General features: G+C 41.7%; 1 protein-coding gene and 1 long non-coding RNA gene across 5 annotated transcripts in view; one reads left to right on the top strand and one right to left on the bottom strand.

Annotated features, from left to right (window-relative positions):
• Window positions 1–4: 4 nt before the first annotated feature.
• Window positions 5–19,805, top strand: LOC145552463 (uncharacterized). Of its 2 annotated transcripts, none has more exons than XR_014088525.1 (3): window positions 5–161; window positions 7,818–7,978; window positions 8,123–19,805. It is a non-coding gene; the product is annotated as an uncharacterized LOC145552463 (long non-coding RNA). The 2 variants fall into 2 exon arrangements; XR_014088524.1 differs by having other exon boundaries at window positions 5–175.
• LOC103468378 (microtubule-associated serine/threonine-protein kinase 1) overlaps window positions 1,177–19,853 on the bottom strand; it is a 49,299-nt gene continuing 30,622 nt past the window's right edge. For 2 of the 3 annotated variants that reach the window (XM_008415425.3, XM_008415427.3), the window contains 20 exons: window positions 19,522–19,731; window positions 18,540–18,641; window positions 17,588–17,720; window positions 17,430–17,497; window positions 16,709–16,785; window positions 16,414–16,622; window positions 14,202–14,340; window positions 13,994–14,126; window positions 11,795–11,960; window positions 11,189–11,290; window positions 10,267–10,389; window positions 10,035–10,144; window positions 9,247–9,407; window positions 8,921–9,150; window positions 8,619–8,843; window positions 8,077–8,306; window positions 7,812–7,934; window positions 7,596–7,729; window positions 7,320–7,507; window positions 1,177–6,792 (listed from right to left, as the gene is read on the bottom strand). In XM_008415425.3, the coding sequence (XP_008413647.1) occupies window positions 5,180–6,792; window positions 7,320–7,507; window positions 7,596–7,729; window positions 7,812–7,934; window positions 8,077–8,306; window positions 8,619–8,843; window positions 8,921–9,150; window positions 9,247–9,407; window positions 10,035–10,144; window positions 10,267–10,389; window positions 11,189–11,290; window positions 11,795–11,960; window positions 13,994–14,126; window positions 14,202–14,340; window positions 16,414–16,622; window positions 16,709–16,785; window positions 17,430–17,497; window positions 17,588–17,720; window positions 18,540–18,641; window positions 19,522–19,731 (4,476 nt within the window). In that variant the 3' untranslated portion in view covers window positions 1,177–5,179. Of the gene's footprint in view, window positions 6,793–7,319; window positions 7,508–7,595; window positions 7,730–7,811; window positions 7,935–8,076; window positions 8,307–8,618; window positions 8,844–8,899; window positions 9,151–9,246; window positions 9,408–10,034; window positions 10,145–10,266; window positions 10,390–11,188; window positions 11,291–11,794; window positions 11,961–13,993; window positions 14,127–14,201; window positions 14,341–16,413; window positions 16,623–16,708; window positions 16,786–17,429; window positions 17,498–17,587; window positions 17,721–18,539; window positions 18,642–19,521; window positions 19,732–19,853 lie in introns of all 3 variants that reach the window. The other variant, XM_008415426.3, reaches the window with a different exon arrangement.

The following is a 19,853-nucleotide window of genomic DNA, read 5'->3' as shown; positions in this document are numbered from 1 at the left end:
GAGGAACCGTTGACTGAGATTTGTCTTGGTGTTTTTTTTTCTTCTTTAACCCTCCACCTCGACACCCGGTAAGAGCTAGATATACGTCATTGTCGGACGACGGGAAAGCGAAGGCGGTGTCCCTTCTTCAGCCCGTCAGTTCCCGAGCCACACACAAAAAAGTACGACACCTCAGGTAAAAAGGTCAAAAAGCTCACGCGAGGTCATCTCGTCTACGTACTTCTGAGACTGCGGCAGGGTAAAATATGGCAGTAAGGTTGCCCAGACTTTTTTGTACTGGAAAACACCTTTCCCATTTTAAAGAAGTTTAATAATTTTATTAAACATGGCGGCATGTTTTTTTTTTTTTTTATGACTTTTTGCGTGAACAAACTTATTCACACGTAATTTTAATTGTGTTTCTTATTTAATGGAAACACCACAATAATTTAATTGGGATTATTTTCTTTTTATCTACTCAGCAAGTAATTAAACATATGCAATATTTTTTAATGAAACAAAGAGGAAGATAAAGAGCTTATTATAGTAGGTCCGTAAAAAAGTCTCATGTATTTCTGCCTACCAAAGAAAACTACAAAAACATGTTTAGTTGGCATAGAAATGGTTCTTAATGTTACATTAAAAGTCAATGAGATCCTTCTGTGAAAGCACCGGCTGTTTTTAGCCAAACTTTATGTGTGCTCAAGTCTGTTTTTAAGTAAAAAGTCACTGGATGATTGTGGCCCTAAGTAAGAGGGGAAAAAATTACTCATGAAAGAAAGTACTTTGTATCTTTCCATTTAAGAAGATTGGAATTTTTCTGCAAATAATCTCATCCTAAAAGATTAACTCCATTGGCTGAAGGGCCAAATTTGTGGTATATTTGAACTATGTTCCAGGACCATGCAGAATTTTGCTCAGGCTGCACTGGTGGTGGCTTTCATTTTCATTTAAAAATGTTCCACTGGTTGTTACATTACAACTATAAACGTTAGTGTATTTTATTTGGACCAACACAAATGATCACATAGCTGAAATAGAAAACCATATGCATAGAGATTACTGCAAACATGTAGGTTCTCTGCTCAAGATAAGATCTAAACAGAACTTCTTGACCTAGATGTGCACCACTATTCAAGCGAGAAAAATACACCATTGAAGAAAGCACACATAAAAAAAATCTCAGATAATACCAAGGGTTTCTGACACGTTTTATTTCCTTTCTAGTTGGCATTTAATTTGACATTAGTTATTCACAAGAGCTGCTGTAAAAAAAAAAGAAAAAAGAAAGGTCAAACACTTGGACAAACATGGAGATGACAGTAATGTTAGCAACTTCGAGACTTACAGAGTGAGAAGTCAGAACAGGGGGAGAGCAACCACACATATATTTAATGATCTATTTCAATATTACGCTGAATATTTCCCAGCAGTACATCAGAATCTTAAATAAATAAATACAAAATTCAATAAATAGAATTAAAAAAATGTAAAAAAGCTGGAACTCTTCCCAGGTATACGCTTGAAGCCAGATGTTTATGTTCACTGTATGAAAAAATGGAAGTTTTTTAAACTGTCCAACATTATCTCAAACTATGTGTCCTCCTTTTGGTCAGTTTTATCAAAATTATTTGTGTTTGCTAAATCTCAGAGAGGATTTTTTAAAAATTTGCTTTGTAAAATATGAAGGCCACATAAAGTAGTGACATAGTCTTTTTAAGTGTCTGATAGGTTAATTTATGTTGAATTTAAGTTAAGCTTTTAAGGCAAGATACTGCTTCATTACGTGAAATCACTAGATCACAAGAAATTAGTAAAATAATCATACAAAGTTTTGCGCACATTTAATGGGACATTTTGAAAAAACACGTTCTTTTGATTAAAAAAAGTTTTGCCACTAGTATGAGGTGGTTTTTGTCCATATTTAAAGTAGTTTATATCACAAAATTGCAAAAGAAAACACTTTTACATCATTAACAACTGGATGTTGCCACTGGTGCAAACCACGAAGAAAACGACAGGAAGTAGTTGGAGGTTCATGGCGGCATGTTTTTTTTTATGACTTTTTGCGTGAACAAACTTATTCACACGTAATTTTAATTGTGTTTATTTAATGGAAACACCACAATTGCAAAATTATATTTTTTCCACTTCTCAACAGTGAAATACAGGGATGGCATCATCATGTTGTGTGAATGTTTTTGCTGTGGGAGGGACAGGTGCACTTATCAAATTTCAAAACATCATCTGGGACTAAAAGTTTGGGCACAAATCGGTCTTCTAAATGGACAAATGGACAATCGACCTTCTCATTGAGCCTAGTTACGAAAACCGGCTTAAAGACCACAAGTTCAACGTTGTGTAGTGGACATCATAAAACACCATAGTAATTTTAGGCTGAGCTAAAAAGGTGTAAGGTGTTAGTAAGGTGACCTACCTACAAATCCAGGGCAAGACACTCATGGGGGAGGATGGGGGGGAATCTCAATTAGTTTTTTCCCTGGTTAAATTAAAAACTGAAAATCCTGACTGTTGTATCAGTTCTGTCAGGAGTAATGGGCCAAAATTCCAGAAAACTGTTGTTGGAGAGAAAGGGACAAATATAAATGTACATTTCTCTCATAATTGCAACATATAATCAATAGAGATAATTTTAGTAATCTTGACAAAAGGAAACTTAGCGTAAACTAGACAAAAAAACAACAACTGTCTTTTCATACAGCGAATGTAAAGTTCTGGCTATAAATATATTGATGAAACGCAACATAAAGTGCAATTTGGTCACACACAAAACACTGGTGTTTTTTATTAAAACTACAACATCATGAGAGATAAGATGAAGATTGTAAATGAAATCAATGTAAACATGTCTGCCTATGCATAAAAACTATAAACTATGCACAAAAAACTTCCACAGACTCGGACACTAACGTTCCCGTGTACCCTAAAACTTCTGGCTCTATGTCATGTTGTCCACAAGGTGGCAGTCTAAGAAAAGTCTGATACCTAGCTCCCTGACACTACATTTTAACACACAACAAACGAAGACCTCACCACTAAGGTACTCTGAACAAATCTATGCTCCAGGCTTTTCTCACAGACAGTGATGCTCAGTGTTACAGGACTGGGCACTGATGGATTGCATATTGTTTAACATTTAAGTAAGAAAAAAAAAAACCCAACAACAACAAAGATGACCACATAACCTTTAAGTAAAAACACTGGCACTTCCTGTTTCATCTAATATGATGCCACGAACTGTAGCTTAGTGTGAGTGAAAAAGAGTGACTGAAAACCGCTCTCTCCTCCTAGTGCTACTTTCCATGTGCGTCTTTACTTGCTACCACACTGGACGAACATATTTTACACATTTTAATCTAAAATATAGAATTGCACATATTACTATAATCAACAGAGACAACTTTTAAAAAATGAAACAATATATGTCTGCTTGACTTATTGTAAGCTTTATGCTGTTTTCTGTATCTGTCTGGAGCACAATGTAAACTTAGATACCTGGGAGACACAAAAAGACAGGACAATAGTGGCATTGGCAGCACATTGCATAGTGTCCCTGTGCAAGTTCATCTAATTTATCCCTCTCAATCCCATTGACAGTCAGCCCTTAAACAGATCCGAGGGAAACTATCTGGTCCATCCTTCAACTCTGTCAATGCAAGCATTTTGGTTTCTTGGTCCAGTTTATGCTGTGTACAGCGAAATCCTCAGCCCATCATACATGGAAAAACCATTCTGTTTGTGACACCTTCAATTACCTAAACAAAGTACAAAATGACTGTGCCATACAAAAGTATTAATACCCCTTGAACCTTCTGTGTTGTTACAACTGCAATGTATTTTATTGAAATTTTATGTGATAGTTGGTGTTTTGATGGTTTCGCCGTGGTGATGAATTTCAAGCCCAATAGCGGAGCTAGTTTTTTTGTTTCGTGCATTTGCCAACTTTAAAACGTTAAGCACATTTAGCTTCCCTTGAATTAAAATTTCCGGACAAACTCTAAAGCTAATTTACTTTGCTGTTTGGTAAACTTTCAGTTGAATAAAGCTTGACTTTTGTCTAAAATCATAATATTCCAGTCAGAGGCGGGTACACTAATTCGCTAACACGTTAATAGCGGAGCTAATTTTTTGTTTTTGCTAACTTTGAAAACGTTGACCACACTTAGCTTCCCTTAAATCAAATTTTGCTGAAAAATTCTAAAGAAATAATTTACTTGGCTGTTTTGTAAACATTCAGTTGAATCAAGTTTGACATCTGTGTTGAAGTTTTGGTTATTGACTTAAGAATCCTTCAAGTAGTTAGACATTTATATTTACTACATTATTTACTATAGACATTTACCATATTCACACTGAATAAAATAAAAAACCTACAGTAGAGAGCAGCATAAATGCAATCTCTAGGTGAATTATAGAACACGCAAATTATAATATCAAAATTAAATTGCTGCTTGAGGGTTGTAGTCTTTTGAGGCAGACATAATTTGAAGTACAGAAAAATACTAGAAGACAACCTGTTGAATGATTTAGTTCAAAGGACATGGCCCAGTCAAAGTACAGACCTAAATTCAATTTAGAATTTGTGACGAAAGCTTTGAAAAAAGTTCAAGGGGCATTTTTTGCAAGGCATCGAAGGCATGAAAACTCACTCTATTGGTGACGCACTTTAGTACCTGAACTTTAAATAAATACAGCATAGAACTAAATAACATCCCTGGAACCAATAGCTGAAATGTGAGTAATGCCCTTTTCTACCAGAATCCCACTTCTACACAGTCAAAAGTCTGCTTGTCAAGTTGAAAGGTTGTTCACAGTGTTTTCTATCTCAAGGTCTGCAGTATGTTATTCATCTTCTGTTTAAATAGTCTGTCATTCTCCTTAATCAGACATGCATGAAGACATATGCATTTCTTTTTTTTTTACAATATACACAACATGTTGAGATGAGCATACAGTACATACACAAGTCTACATCAAAACACCATGTGCACATTTTCACAACAGTAGTTGATCATTGTTGACATCTTTTCTACTTCTTTTCGATTTGGTGTATTTTTTTTAAATATTTTTGTTCAGGCATTGTTACCACTGCCTCATACAAATTCATATGTTATGTCAGTCTGATGCTACAGTTAAAGGCATTACATGGGGCGGTCTCAGTGTTTCTGAAGCTTTCACATCACGAGTGATGTTTAGCGCTCCGACTGTTACCTTTATCAGAGTGAGCAGTGGCCGTGGTGAAGCCCTGAGCCCCTCGACGGACCCCTGTGGACGAGGCCTCTGCTTTCCCCGCTGTGCTTCCTTTCTTCTCCTCACTTGACTTTGAGGCGTCTTTCACCTTGCTGCCCTCCTGAGACCCTCCTTTCATGGGACCCAGCACCGTCTTAGCCACACTTGTGAGTTGGGTGACGAAGCTGGTCTTGTCCCCCGGAGACATGGCCCGTAGTTTGCCTGAGCATGGCGAGGCAGCGTTTGAGGGAGGGGACGCTGGGTTTTCCTCCAGGACTTCCAGTTGAGCCTTCTCCTCTTTGACACCACGGCTGCTGCTTGCCGACTTCTCTGCTCTGTGCCTGGGTGCGGGGTGCGTTTTAGCCAGGGGTGGAACTGGCGGTCCAGGTACTTTGGTCTTTGTCGTATCAGTTGCCCTGTCGCATCCACTAATACCTCCTTTATCTCCAGTCTCTGAGCCTATATGCTGCTTGCACTGCTCAGTGGTCAATGTTTTCTGGAGGTTTGCTTTCTTTTCACAGACAGTGCTTTTTTCTTTCTCTTCTATCTTCTCCTGAGTTTTGGTAACATGTAATGCATCTGTCTGCACACTCTGCTGCTTTGTGTCTTGTTGTGGGCTCTTGGATATGTCTGGAGTTTTCTCTCTAGCTTTGGTCTGAAAGTCTGTTGCCTCCAAAGTTGACACTTTTGTACCTAAATGCTTGATCCCAGCACCTGCTCTGATGTCTGTAGATGAGGTACTAGCCTTTGTTTCAACTGCCTTCGTACTTCCGCTACTCCTTGCAACCTCCTTGAGTGGTGCCTTGCTTGTATCAACACTGGTCTTAGACTCTGTTGGAGGAACTGATCTTGCATTTGGCAACCCGGAGAGCTCAGACGCTGACGGAATGACATCTTTCTCCTTTACTGTCACAAGTGTGTCTCTGCTGAGCAGTGATTCCTGCCTCCCCAGCCTCCTCACATGGTTCAACGATCCTATCTCTGCTCCCATAGGAGGAGAAGGGGAGGAAGACGAGGATGGAGAGGGTGGAGCAGGTCCATTTTCTCCTTCTATCTCCAGCAAACTCTGCAGACTGTGTTCGCAGTGGAAGGACTCTCTCCTGTAGTCCCCGTGAGACACCTCTAAGCTATGCTTGCGCAACAACACTCCTCCGGTCAAAGGGGAAGGTGACGACGATGACGAAGAGGAGGAAGGTAGGATGGGCGCCCCGAGCTTTTCCGCAGACTGTACCCGCTGCAGCAGGGGAGACCTGGCCGGCTCTGCACTTTTGGGACGAGGACGGGCGACTGGAGGTGAGGAGTGTAGCTTGGCAGGGAACATTTGGGTGGTGTTGGAGCTCCCCACCGTGTGGCCCGAAAGAGGTGGAGGGGAGGAGGTGGTGGGGGACGGGGTGTGAGCCAGAGGGGATAGTGGGATGTTACCGGCGGATTTGCAGCGTGCCGAGCGGTATTGGCGATGAAGTTTGGGGGACAGACCATGAAGGGAGCTGGGCCTCATGTGGTGGGAAGTTGCTGGGGAGTTGGGAGTGCTTGATGCCGGAGAGCTGCTCTGGGATGACGTACCTGAGGACACAGTTATGTCATCACTGTCTCTGATACTAAGACGGTAGGTGCGTTTTGATTAACAATATTGTTAAGCATTGTACAGTAACTATGATTTTGCGACTGCCTTTGTGAGTTTTTGGAATCAATTTCACTGACTTTGTGGTTGCTTCTTTAGGAATATTTGCAAGAAATTTTGCGATACAAATGTTTTGATTTTGGACTTGACACCACGTGAGGCTGAGTGTAGTAGAAGTAAGAAGTACTGCTATCTGTAGGTCAGAGTTTGCAGCCTCTAGCTGTATTTCCATTGACCATATAATTGTACAATTGGACGTTTCGAAAATAAATTTGCTTAATTTTGAAAAAACTCATTTTTTTAAATAAAAAGTTTTGCCAATAGGATGAGGTGGACTTTTTTGATCGTATCAAAATGTATTTATTTCACAAAACTGTCATGGAAATGCTTTTTTCACATCATATGAGTTATATGATGAACAACTGGACGATGCCGGTGACTTTATTTTACAGGCAGTTGTCTTACTAACCCAGATAAGGGGATTCCAGAGTGGAGCGGTAGCTCTGCGTGGGGGAGCGGGCAGTAAAACTGTGGGTAGGGGACCCCGGCAGGCTGTCTCCAGATGAAAGTGAGCGATTTAAGGACGAGAGGCTCCGGCTGGTGTGAAGCAGGTTGGACTGCTTTGTGATTTTCCTGAAGAGTGAGCTTCGTTTCTTACTGAAAAATAAACAAAAAAAAGAGCAATAAGGTGAATAAAGCCTCATACTAGAGTTAGAGAAAACAAATCTGTTTTTTGAGGACGTACTCTTGGCCCTCCTTGACTCCGGTCCTTTTGCTGCGACGTGCCATTTTAGATTTGTAGCTGGACTTGCGGGCAGGCCCCAGCTTTATGGAAGTGTTCTCAAAGGGAGTAGTCGCAACTGTAACTTTGTTTCCACTCTGTGGATTGCATACATTTACATATTTTTAATAATTTATTACATAAGCAAAGCATGTCCTTTCAAATGTGGTTTTATTTTACCTTCAGGATGAGCTCCACTACTTCTGTATGAACTAGGCCATGGACTGACTCCCCGTTTACATGAGTTATGAGGTCTCCAGCTTTCAGTCCAGCCTCCTGAGCAGGACCTCCATCTTCAACATGCTGCAAACAAGTGGATAGTGTAACATAAATTATCTCCAATAAATGTAAATACCTTTTCAATGCTTCAACCTTTTTGCAATTTGCTACAGTGCAGCCACAAACCCAAAGGATTTTATATGGGTTTTATGCTACCCGCTCTTACCCAGACCATGTGATGCACGCTGTAAACGTCACTGTCTCCTATGTAGACCCGGATCGCCCGGAGGGTGAAGCCGTACTTCTTCCCGGAGCGGTGGATGGTGATGGGAGAGTGCAGGACGTTCACCATGGGACAGAAGTCTCTGCTTGGAGACGAGTCGCGGGAGGACGGGTTGGACGACAGGGAGCGAGGAGACATGGGACTGGGCAGCGGGGACGCACCATGCTGCTCCACTGCAGTGTAGCAAAGAGCAATGGGGAGGGAAGTTTGACCAGTGCGTATACAAGCATGATTAACAGCAATAAGACCCGCCTCCTAGCTCTGATTGGTTGTTTCTAGTTAGTACTGGAAGCACTGGAAGAAGGCAAAGAAGCTCAATTTTTTTCACATGCCATATTGTCATAATGTAGAGATAGTTCAACAAACATAAATTAATATTATTTGCAAATGTTACATTCAGCAGCTTTAAGGTTCATTAATGGTATTTTTTATAAAGAATTTTCTTTAAATTCTCCTTCTAATCTCAAAGTGATGTGAAGCTTCACCTGCTGGAATGATGACAGACAGAGCAGTGGCCGACGCAGACTTGATGACTTTAGTTCCTGGTCGCGGGTTTCGCTTGTCTCCTTCGGACGAGAGCTGCTGGTGTCGAACCCTCCGTAACACCAGGTCCGTGGTGGCCCCACGGGGCCCCTGGAGATCAGGAAGACCCAGACTGCTCGTGCTGCCTGGCAGAGGCAGCGACGCGTCAGCATGTCTCAAAAGTTTGTCTAGGACAAAGCGGAACCATGAAACCAAACGGCACACAGATGCTCCAGGAACTTACCCGCTGCAGTGTGGCCCCTACCGTCTTTAAGGAGCGTTCTTAGGTCTCCATGGGAGGGGATGGCCCCTTCCAGGGAAGCGCCCCTGATCTTGACGGGAGGCTGCTTCCCTGGACCCAGCGGCTCGGCGTCCAGCTCCTGAGGTGAGGCGAAACGGGTCATATCTATCAGGGCGGAGAAACGCCTGCGAGCCCCGGACGGCGGGCTGGAGTCACTTTCAGTGAAGAAGGACTCTGAACAGGACAGGCGCTTCCTAGAAAAGCAAGGCGACCACACTTAGAGCATCAGCAGCAGATGGCAAAATATAAATAAAAAAATAAAAATGTAATTTGGTCATTTATTTGTGTACATTTCTGGTGAACTTGTCCTCCAGCTCTTGTCTCGTAGGGTGACGCTTCCCAAGCTTTCTCTCTTGGCTACCCGGTCCTCCCTGGGAACCTTGTGCTCCCGTAGAGTCACAGTGTGCGGTTTGTGCTCCAGCTGACACAGATGCTCCATACTGCTGTACACCTGCAGGGTGGTGCAGCAATCCGGTTAGAGGATTAGAAATTAACAGAAAATCTGGTCAGAATATTTACATCCACCCATTATATTAATTTTAACCTTTTTAATGTTTTCCTCAAACTTCTACACACAGACTCAAATTATATATCTGAGAAATTCACAACCATCTGTATGGTGGGATATTTCACAACTTTTCTTATCAAAAGGAGTTCATTTAACTTAGCAATTTTTCTGGCACACACTTGTAATTTAAGTACGGTTTGTAACTTTTTAATTTTGTGAATTGAGTCATTCCAGAACCTTCTCAACCTATTTTGACCTCTTCAAAAGCAGTTTTGATTTACATTTTAGGGATGTGCTCAGATAGACACTAGGAGGTACTAGAGCACTTGCCGTTTCCTCTGGACACAAAAGGTGCCCTTCTGAAATCATTCTTTTGCTTTTTTTCTGGTGAATTTGATAGTCTCTATAACAAGAGCCCCACATTTTTCTAGTTTTGCTTGACAAGACACCATCAACCGAAATTGTACTTGTCCGTAGAAAAGGATTAGGGACACCGAAAAAGAATTCAGATTTTAAAGCTCACGAGTGGAGGCAAACGTCTAACCGGCACTGGTTCTGACGGGTTCGGACCTTGCTGAAGCGAGGGGAGCAGGACGAGAAGCGATGGATCTCCACTGGCTCATCGTCGTTGGTGTCATCTTCGTCGTAGGACTGGACGTGATGGTAGCGTTCTGACCGAGCTGGGGACGATAAGGAATTCATTTCACTAGACTCATCTACCAGTCTGATGATCCGTTTCAGCAGACTTTCAGACTCTCAACTTGAATCACACTTTTCCAGGAATGCCACGGGGGGAACTTACTGTCAAAATAACTGGTGTCTTCTTCTGACTCCAGGTGAGGGATGAACTCAGCTTTCTGTCTCAGCAGGCTGTTCCAGTCCACTTCTGCAAAGAATGAGTGCTGCTTGACTTCAAAAGCACCACCTGCAGGGCATGGGGAGGGAAACGCAGGAGAAGACGGACAGTCAGGTAGGCGATGGCTGCGGCCCTGCAGCCTGCAGGCCGACTCTGACCCCAACAGAAGCTGACTTGTCTGACTAAACTCAGCTGACATCAGAAATACACGATGACAGCCCATCTGGGTTTAAGGTACCCAGCAGGTACTTTTGTGGCAAATGGTGTATCATTTGCTGAAGCTGGTGTACATACAACACAGTCTGAAAGCGCTGTACTACAAAATGATGCAGTAACAACATTCAAACCCCAAAGCGTACGTCGGACTTTGAATCAGAATATGAGCGAAACAGACATCATATTTCCATTCATGTGATTCAAGCGTGTTTAAAGGTGTGTTGACATCAGAAAAGCCCTTTGGTCCGCTTGTTTAGTTTGCTGTAGCAGCGTTAGCGACACTAAAGGGATCATTTTTACCACAGATACCAGCAACGGTGGCTCATGAAGTGAATAAGACGTGCATTTCCTGTATTTGGGTCAGATAGAGGTAGATTTGTTCACCAGAAGCGAACCGCACCAGAGTTCTTTTGGAAGTGGACCGAGACCTGAAAAAGTGTGTCTCGGTCTGGTCGTCTGGTCTACACCAGAATTCACTTTGGCGTATTCGCACCAGCACAAAAGTTCCGGACCAATGGGGGGGAACCGCTTAAAGCCGACCAAATGTGCCAGGTGTGAAAAAGCATCGAAAAGCTGCATGGCTCAATCCGAGTTTGAGTACTTCATTGAGACCATGGAGTTAAAGCTGTGTTTGGAGTGAAAGGTGTCTGACCTGTGCCCAGTCGCACCAGAGGATTGGTCTGCAGCAGAGAGGAGATCAGGTGCTGGGCATCCACAGGAAGAGCCTCGTCTCCATCTGGCCACACTATATCATCTGCAGCGAAGCAACATGAGGACGGGTACAATTTACATTCAGAGCATGGATTAGATCCACGTGGAGGACATATGTTAACGTCAACAGCTGCGTTTCCATTCACTGTATAATTGTGCAATTTGACATTTTGAACATAAATTTGCTTAATGGAAACATGACAATTTTGAATAAACCCTTGTTTTGGATAGTTTTGATTGTAGGATGAGGTGTTTGTTTTTGGTCATATCAAAACTGGTTTATTTTACGCTTCTTACAATTGAATGTTGCCACTAGCACAAACCACAAAGAAGAAGACGACAGGAAGTAATTGGAGGATGATGTCTTTTAATAACTTATCACGTGAATACTCGTAGTCACAAGTGATTTTGGATTTTGACCCAGTTTCTCAGTGAATGGAAACACCACAATTGCGAGATTGTGTTTTTCCGACATCAGCAGAATATTGACAAAGTTTTGAGCACATTTGCAATGGAAGCGCAGCTACGGAGACGTGGGATCCCTCACCTGTGATGACTTGTCCAAACAATTCCTCCGGCGTGTCTCCAAAAAAAGGCACGCAGCCCACCAGGAACTCATACAGAATGATGCCCATTGCCCACCAGTCCACTGGCTTCCCATAACCCTGACGCAGAATCACCTCCGGAGCGATGTACTCCGGGGTTCCACACACCTAAACGAGAAACAAGACTCCACTGAATCAGCTATTACCTTATTTTGTGACAGTTCCTCTCTATTTTGCTTTACTGTTATTGGTGTGTGCATTTCCTTCAACCTGTCTCCGACTAATATGTTGCGGTAGAGGTACAGCACCTACAGAAGCGTAACGTCTGGTCAAGTAAATTTCCTTTCCAGATGCCAAGACTAGATCAGAGCCCCCTGGTGTGCGCTTCCACATGCAGATGGGCGCACGTTGAACGCCAACAGATTTTTTTTTTGGCTGCAGCATGGGAAATAATGAGGCGTTCAAAGCAGGAGCAGAGAATAAAAGAACATAAAGCCGCGCTTAAAAGAGACGGCGTGTGATTGTGACGGCTGGCGGAAATACTGCTCTATTGTTCCGCCCGCCGCTAAAGGTCTCATTTTATCAGGCTTTCAGATATGCCTGCCGCACAATGAGAGGGGAATAGCTTTTCACAGAAAAAGGAAGACATCAAAGCATCCCCTCATGTTTAAAGTTTGATTGGACTGCATTGAACCCCTGTGTTGTTGGCAAAATAACAGAAATGGCAGTTACACTGTGAATTTGAGTTATATTTTTTAAAGGAGCAGGCAACTCTTTGAGTTTTATATCATGTTATAATGTTATTCTCTCGTCAGAACCACACCTGGATTATTGCCTGGATTATCTCATGCATGTTTGAGAAATCCTTTAATTTCCCATGGCAACTATTCAGCTGCCTGCTTGACCTAGCTCCGCCTTCAAGGTGCAGCTCCTCCTCTTTTTGAGGCACAACTAATGGTTAACGGGAGGCCTCACAGAGCAGCCCTCCAGTTTGACTCCCCCACTCAGCTCCTTCAGACTAGCCTCCAACAATTAGCAAACATCTGGTTTACTTCTCAATGAAATGATGGTAAAAACTTTGTTGAATACAGGAGCCATGTTGTGATGACTTTTTGAATGTGGAGTTTCAGAAAGCAGTTTTTAAAGAGGCCCAATTTCAAGGCGTTAAATCAGGAAGTAAAATTTCTCTCAAGTCATATATGATATATATACAACATTTTTATAATGACTAAAGGTAACAGAGTCACTTACCGTATTTTCCACACTATAAGGTGCACCTAAAAACCTTCAATTTCCTCAAAAGCCGACAGTGCGCCTTATAATCCGGTGCATCTTATATATGGACCAATATTGAGCCACAACAGACCTAGCAACTACGGTAAACAGCCGCCGACTTCATTTCCCCCTTAGAAGAAGTGCGCGGCGCATGCTGGGATAGTTGTCAGAATGCTGGTTTGTTAATAAAGTTTGATAATACATTTAAAGCCAGGGGAGGGGCGGGGGAAGAGAGACAGAGACTGCGGCGGCAGCGTGTCGGTTGGTCTGTGTTACCCAGAAAGCAGTTGGGCACAATATCGCAACACCAACACCGTGAGTGAAACAATGACTGGGGCAGCCTACTATGTAAAGTACTCGGGTTCCACTTCTTTACAAAAGTAGATGTGTAATAATAGAGTACGGAACAAATTGGCAACCCAAACTGTAGCGCCTTATAATGCCGTGCGCCTTATATATGAAAAAAGTTTTAAAGTAGGCCATTCATTGAGGGTGCGCCTTATAGTGCGGAAAATACGGTAATTATGCTATGAAATGGCACTATGTGCCTTGCAAACACATAACATTGCCCCTTTAAGTGTTGCAGAATTACTCATCCTTCTGGATTTTTCCTTTTTTTATGTGAAACCTTAAAAATGGATAAAATGGTTTTATTGGATTTAAAAAAGAAAAATTTCTTTTACAAATTAACTTCTTTAGCTTTAAGAAAATTACAAACAAGTGGAGTAGTTATGTGACTTTCGAGGCAGCAGGTTGCACTACACTTTATTTCAGAAAAAGGGAATTCCCCCTTCAAACACAAGGATTTTACACATTTGAGATGGACAAATTAAAACATTTGCCAGTGAGATGATACGATTTGTTTTACATACTGGTGCTGCATCATGTGAGACAGATTCTACCCATCTCCATTTCTCTACACATACCTGTTTATCCAAAAACTCCCGTGTGTCCTTCTCTATGTGCCCTTCGTACAAGTTGGTGGTCAGACTCATCAGGCCAATCTTAGACAGACCAAAGTCAGTCAGCTTGATGTGTCCCATTGACGTTATTAAGAGGCTGTGAATAGAAACCACACAATCAAGCATCTTAAACACTTCGGCAACGTGTCGAGGTGAAGCAACTCCACCTCACTTGTCAGGCTTGAGGTCTCGGTGGACGATGCCGTAGTTGTGTAGGTACTCCAGGGCGAGGACGGTCTCTGCGAAGTACATGCGCGCCATTTCCACAGGCAGAGCCCCGATGTTCTTCAGCAAAGTGGCACAATCCCCTCCTGCAAACAGAGAACCCGGAGTGTCTTCAGTCTCTCTCAGGGCGTTTTCACACCTGGTACTCCCATAGACTCGGTTCGATCGGAGACTAAAGTTACAACACTTGCTACAGTTTTTCAGTTGCTGCGGTTCACTTTCACTCTGCACTGTGTCAAACGAAGCAAAACCTTTGAAAAATCTGTTCCCCTCCTCACCTGTAGTGGCGCTGCACCAAGAACCACTGAAGTAAACAACAGAAAAACCTCTGGAAATGAAAAATTGAATAGAAAAAAAAAAAAAAAAAAAGGAATAGCTTCAGATTTTATCGGTTGTAGGATTTCTTTTTTGTGATCCATTTCTCCTGCTGGCGCTAGACTCACGTTTGTTTTTGTTGTATTTACCCAGAATGCCATGTGCTATTGTCCCCTTTCTGCTTTTGAAGACATCTCCAGTCCGGTTGGATCGACATATTAACTTGTACCACTTCATAGTTTACTTTAATAGAATCAGGACCTAGGTTTGCAGGTGGACCAGTTTGTTTTGTTCAGAGTTAGAATACGCATTCACACCTCTTAAAGCGAACTGGACTTTCTACGCAAACAGACAGGAGTTTGCCTAGAAAACTCTTGTCTGTGGCACAATCCCCTCCTCTATACCTCCCACCTAAGAGAAAGTGCAACAGTCTGAATACAGGACAGAAAAGTGAGTAATTATTATTCTGTAAGTGAGGATGGCTGCTCTGTGAGTCAACCTGCATGGATGACTCAAGGACATCCGGTACATTATCTGGTGTTCAGACGTTAATCACCTGTGAGCGCAATGGAAAAACTGCTCACTTCTGTGTGCAGAGGTTGGAATCACTGTTGGCTCATTTGCAGGCAGTAATAAAATAGCAGAACTATAAAAGCCTGATGAGGAATTGTGTGGAGGTCTTAATCTGCCCGGCAACGCTTCATAAAACGCCTCCAAAAAGTGAGTACGCCATTTCAACTTTTCCACATTTTGTCACATTATAAACATAAGCCTTAAGCTATTCATTGTTTTTTCCTCCTTGACTAACAAAAATAGTGCATAAATGTGATTCCTAAGAAGAAACATGTAGGAAGTTACAAAATCAAAACTTAACAGCAATAATTTAGGTTATTTAGCCTCAAAAGAGAGAGAGAAAAAAACTAGGGTTTATTTTTCAGTCATATTTTCAGTGTATTTAATTAGCTTGCTGGCTAAGTATTTAGTTTGAAGTTAAATATGTTGAGTGAAATATTTAGTTCCAAACCTTTTATTAAACCTAAAGCTAAATATTTAGTTTGTAAACCATGCTTAGCTTGATAACTAAATAAATAGTCTGGAGCTAAATATTTAGTTTATAAATTACTTAACCTGCTAACTAAATATTTACTTTGTAAACTACATATTCAGTTTGGTAGCTAAATATTTAGTTTGGAACTAAATATATAATTTGTTAATAAAATACTTAGCTTGCTAAGTATTTGCCTTGAATCCCTGGGATTTACTGTATAAATGTATGAATAACATGGCAAAAAATTTACTTTTCAAATGTATCTCTTATTTTCTCTGCTAATCCAGGCTCAATAACCCAAATTATTGCTGTTAATTTTTGACAGTGTAATTGTAAAAACAGCACCCAATAAAACATGCATGGCTTTCAAATTTCCTTTAACAATTAAAGCAAAGTTACTCAGCAGGCTACAAGTTTGTTTTTCTTTCCTTTTAGCAGTCAGTCGGGTAAAAAAAGATAAAATATTTTACAATATGTTGAAAACTACATGTATTTTCCCTTTCACCTCACAGTTAAGTGTTTATCTGTTGAGCTATTGCATAAAATCTAACTGATAATTCATTTGGTTTTATGTGTTTTTTATATGTATTACAGTATAAGAATGGATAGTAAAGACACATCTACATGTCTGAAACAAATTGATTTCTCCCTAAAAATGATGTTTCCTATGGGTTGAAATTTTATAGACAAATTCTGAAAATCTTACAAATAGTTTACAAGCTATTTACAAACTAGATTTCTTTCTCAGAGGCGTCCAAACGCTGGTATATCGAGGTCTTCGTGTCCAAGTGCTCACCTTCCACGTACTCCATGACCATGCAGAGATGGCGGCGCGTTTCAAAGGAACAGAACATGGAGACGACGAAGGGATTCTCTGCAAACGTCAGGATGTCCCTTTCCACAAACGCCTGCTGGATTTGGTTCCTCAGGATCAGGTTCTGCTTGTTGATCTTCTTCATGGCAAACCGCTGGCGAGTCTCCAAATGACGCACCAAGTACACGGCGCTGGTTCACATGTAAACACACACATGCCTGGTTTACTTCTGTCTAAGGCAGACAGACTACAGAGGATGCTACGTTGAGCTGCTTACCCGTACGCTCCGTTACTGATCAGCTTGATGGTCTGGAAGTCTGCTTCTCCTGGAGGTTTTATTGCTCTGATCTTTCCCTGTGGATCACAGAGGAGCAGCTGCTGTGATGGATGGGATTCAGGCTGAGCAGAAATTATTTGTATAAATGCTAAAAAATGTTGATTCAGAATGTAAAAAAAAACAACAACTTTTTGTTTTTTGAAGTTGGAAGCTTGCCTAATGCTGAAAGGAAAGCCCAGAGAGATCCAGGTTTCTGAATGCCAGCAGGAATTAGCTTAATTGGTTGCTTCCATGCAGAGTCATTAGGAAATGGGGCAACGGGGTACTAAAGTAAATCAAACAGGTCTGAGGGAAATAAAAAAAGAGGAAATTCTAGAACAGATTCCTCTTTTTATGTATTAGCCTCTTCATGCAAAATGCTTCATGAATGCAAAAGCAGTTTTCCCAGCAACCCTTCGCTATATTGAAATGTGAGAAGTGTCTGAAAGGGAATGTTGTTAGGGTACGGGATGGAAAATCTCTCTACGCCGCAAGGATGGAAAATTATGGAAAGACTGGTTAAGATAAGGAAACATGTTTCAATTTACAGAGTTTAATACTAATAACCGAACAGTTACAATCCATCCATCCACCCATCGACCTCCCTCCTCCTGATCTTCAGCGGGTCCTCCAACACAAGGAGGCGCTGTTCTGTAGAACTGAGGAAACATCTTGGTCTCACCTCTGTGGAGTCGTCTGTTTCAGGCGTCACTGGTCCCTCGCTGTCATAACTTTCCAGGTTCACCATGTCTGATAACAGACAAGTCAGTGGTCAGTGATTCCCTTTCCAAACTGGGGATTTTTGTAATTGTATTTTTTTACAATCTTTTGGTCCCCAACCTTCTATCGGGTCCCTGGTCAGCCCCAGCTGGCTGATGATGTAACGGGGAATGTCAGTTTTCATCAGATGACCCTCCTTGGCGTGGTCCTCCGCTGCCTCCAGGAGATGGTAAAACTCTTCTGGGTTAAACTCCTGGGGACCAGAACCGTTCGATAAGCTGCTGTAAACTTGCAGACATTCTTTCATTCAGTCTATAATATCACCAAGGAGCGACAAATTCAAAGCTTTCTGAATTCAATTTAGGGATTGAGCTTCCTGTAAAGTTATATAGTTTATCTTAAATGTATTCAAATCCCCTGTGAATTTAGGCCAGAGCTCAAATTATGAGGATAACTTCATGTAATTGAAGAGATAAATATTGTTTTGTTTTTTTTATTTACTTTTTAAGTTCATTATTATGATATGAAATACCTCGCCAACACAAACGGTTCCGCACAAATGCGCCAATGCTAATAAGTTACGAGTGTGTGATTTGCGTGATTAATTCGTCTCCGCGTTGTCGCTCTTTCGACTGCCAATCCGGCATGGAGCGCCGTCCTGCAGGGCTACAGCGTTGAAATACAGTCAAACTGCGCTCCACGGATAAACGCACGCCTCAAACCATGCCGCAGTCACGGCCCGACCGACTCAGACTGGAAAGCAGCCAATCAGCAGGTCTGCTGAAATTAGCTACACGGCAGCAAGACGAATTTTAATCTAAATGCAAATGTCTTTGGCAGCACAAACAGCCTTCCACCTATGGTGTTCTCCCCCGTTTTTGATTTTCCAAAGCCTCTCCTCTCCTCATGTGTAATAGATTAGGGTACTTAAAAACTTGTAATCGACTTAGAAATCAACACACGTGCACGTGTTTATTTCGAGAAAAAATTTAATTTCCACCTCGGGTCTCGGGAGCTTGGCCGACGCCTTGTAAAGAAGGTCTTTAGATCACTGCGGTTAAATGAAACTCACCAGACACTCCAGGAGCCTCGCAGGTCGGGAAATGATGATTAGAAGCTTCTTCACCAGCTCCGTCACAAAGGCTACTTCAGAGCTTTCAGAGCGCTTGAAGGCCTGGCACACAGAGACGGAGAGAGTGGCACAAACACGCTAATGTAGAGTTAAAAAAAGCAGTCTGTGCAAAGGGAAGAAAAGAAAGGGATGATCAAACATGAGGGATGGAAAGAAAACGCAAAATAACAGCAGAAGAGAAAGAGTTACGGTATGTGGATTTTGTGGAACGGTGAGATCTTCAAATTGTGCATCACAGTTTAAAATATGTGCAGCTGAGAGCAGATTAGCATATCCCAAATAAATCGTGTGGAAAACATCCAAAAAAAAACCAAATTTAATCAGGAAGGTGGCAAACACTTTTTCGCGCCACTGTAACTGCATAACCATTCCATATTTTCCTTATTTTTATTAGCAAGTGAAAAAAAGAATATATGAATAATTCATTTTCTATAACGCCATCTTAGGGCCATTGTAGACGTATAAAAAAAAAAATCTCAGAAATTTTTGAGAAAAAAACTTGGAAATTTCCAAAAGTCGAAAACTTTCTCAAAATTTCACAGTTTTCTCTAGCAAATTTTCAACTTTTCAAACTCACAAATTTCTTTTGATGTTCCTGGAAAATTCCTGAAATTAATCTAAACATTTCAGAGCGTTCTCTAGAAAATTTTCAACTTCTCCACGTTTTTTCCAGAAAATGTCTGAAATTAATCTCAAAATATCTGAATTTTTTAGATGGAAATTTACAGCGACCCTAATACACCATTGTACTTTTCCACTTCGTGGTCACTTTGTGTTGCTCTGCAACATAAGATCCCTGTATGTATATGAAAGTTTATGTTTGTAACATTACAAAATGAAACCGAGTAAAGAGTGCTTCTGCAAAGCACCCAATCAGATCTGTTCTCACTAGCTGCGTGCCAGTGGATTATTCTGAACTCACATCATGAAGCAGCTTCTCCAGGTTCTCCTGCAGTTCAAAGAAGTAGACCGAAGTGATGAGACCCTCGCGTGATTTGGCGAGGCAGTCTCTGGCCAGCTCGGCGATCTGGTGATGGATGAAGCTGAGGACTCCGTCGGCCAGAGGAAGAACGCTCTCGGGCGAGAAGGCGTGGGTGAACTCGGCCAGCCTCTCCTCCATCTGCGCCGTGGCCTGGCCACAACGAACAGAGAGAGAGAAACGAGGAGGATAACAAGTGGAAAGATTAATGACAAAGGATATGGCTTTCAGCTCACTTCCTCCTGACGTTAACCTCAAGCAGAAAGCAAGAGGCA

Source organism: Poecilia reticulata, chromosome 8 (genome assembly GCF_904066995.2).
Source record: "Poecilia reticulata chromosome 8, P_reticulata-male-v2, whole genome shotgun sequence".
In the NCBI taxonomy this organism is placed as follows: Eukaryota; Metazoa; Chordata; class Actinopteri; order Cyprinodontiformes; family Poeciliidae; genus Poecilia; species Poecilia reticulata.
Note: the sequence above shows the minus strand (reverse complement) of the source record. Positions and strands in the feature narration are given on the sequence as shown.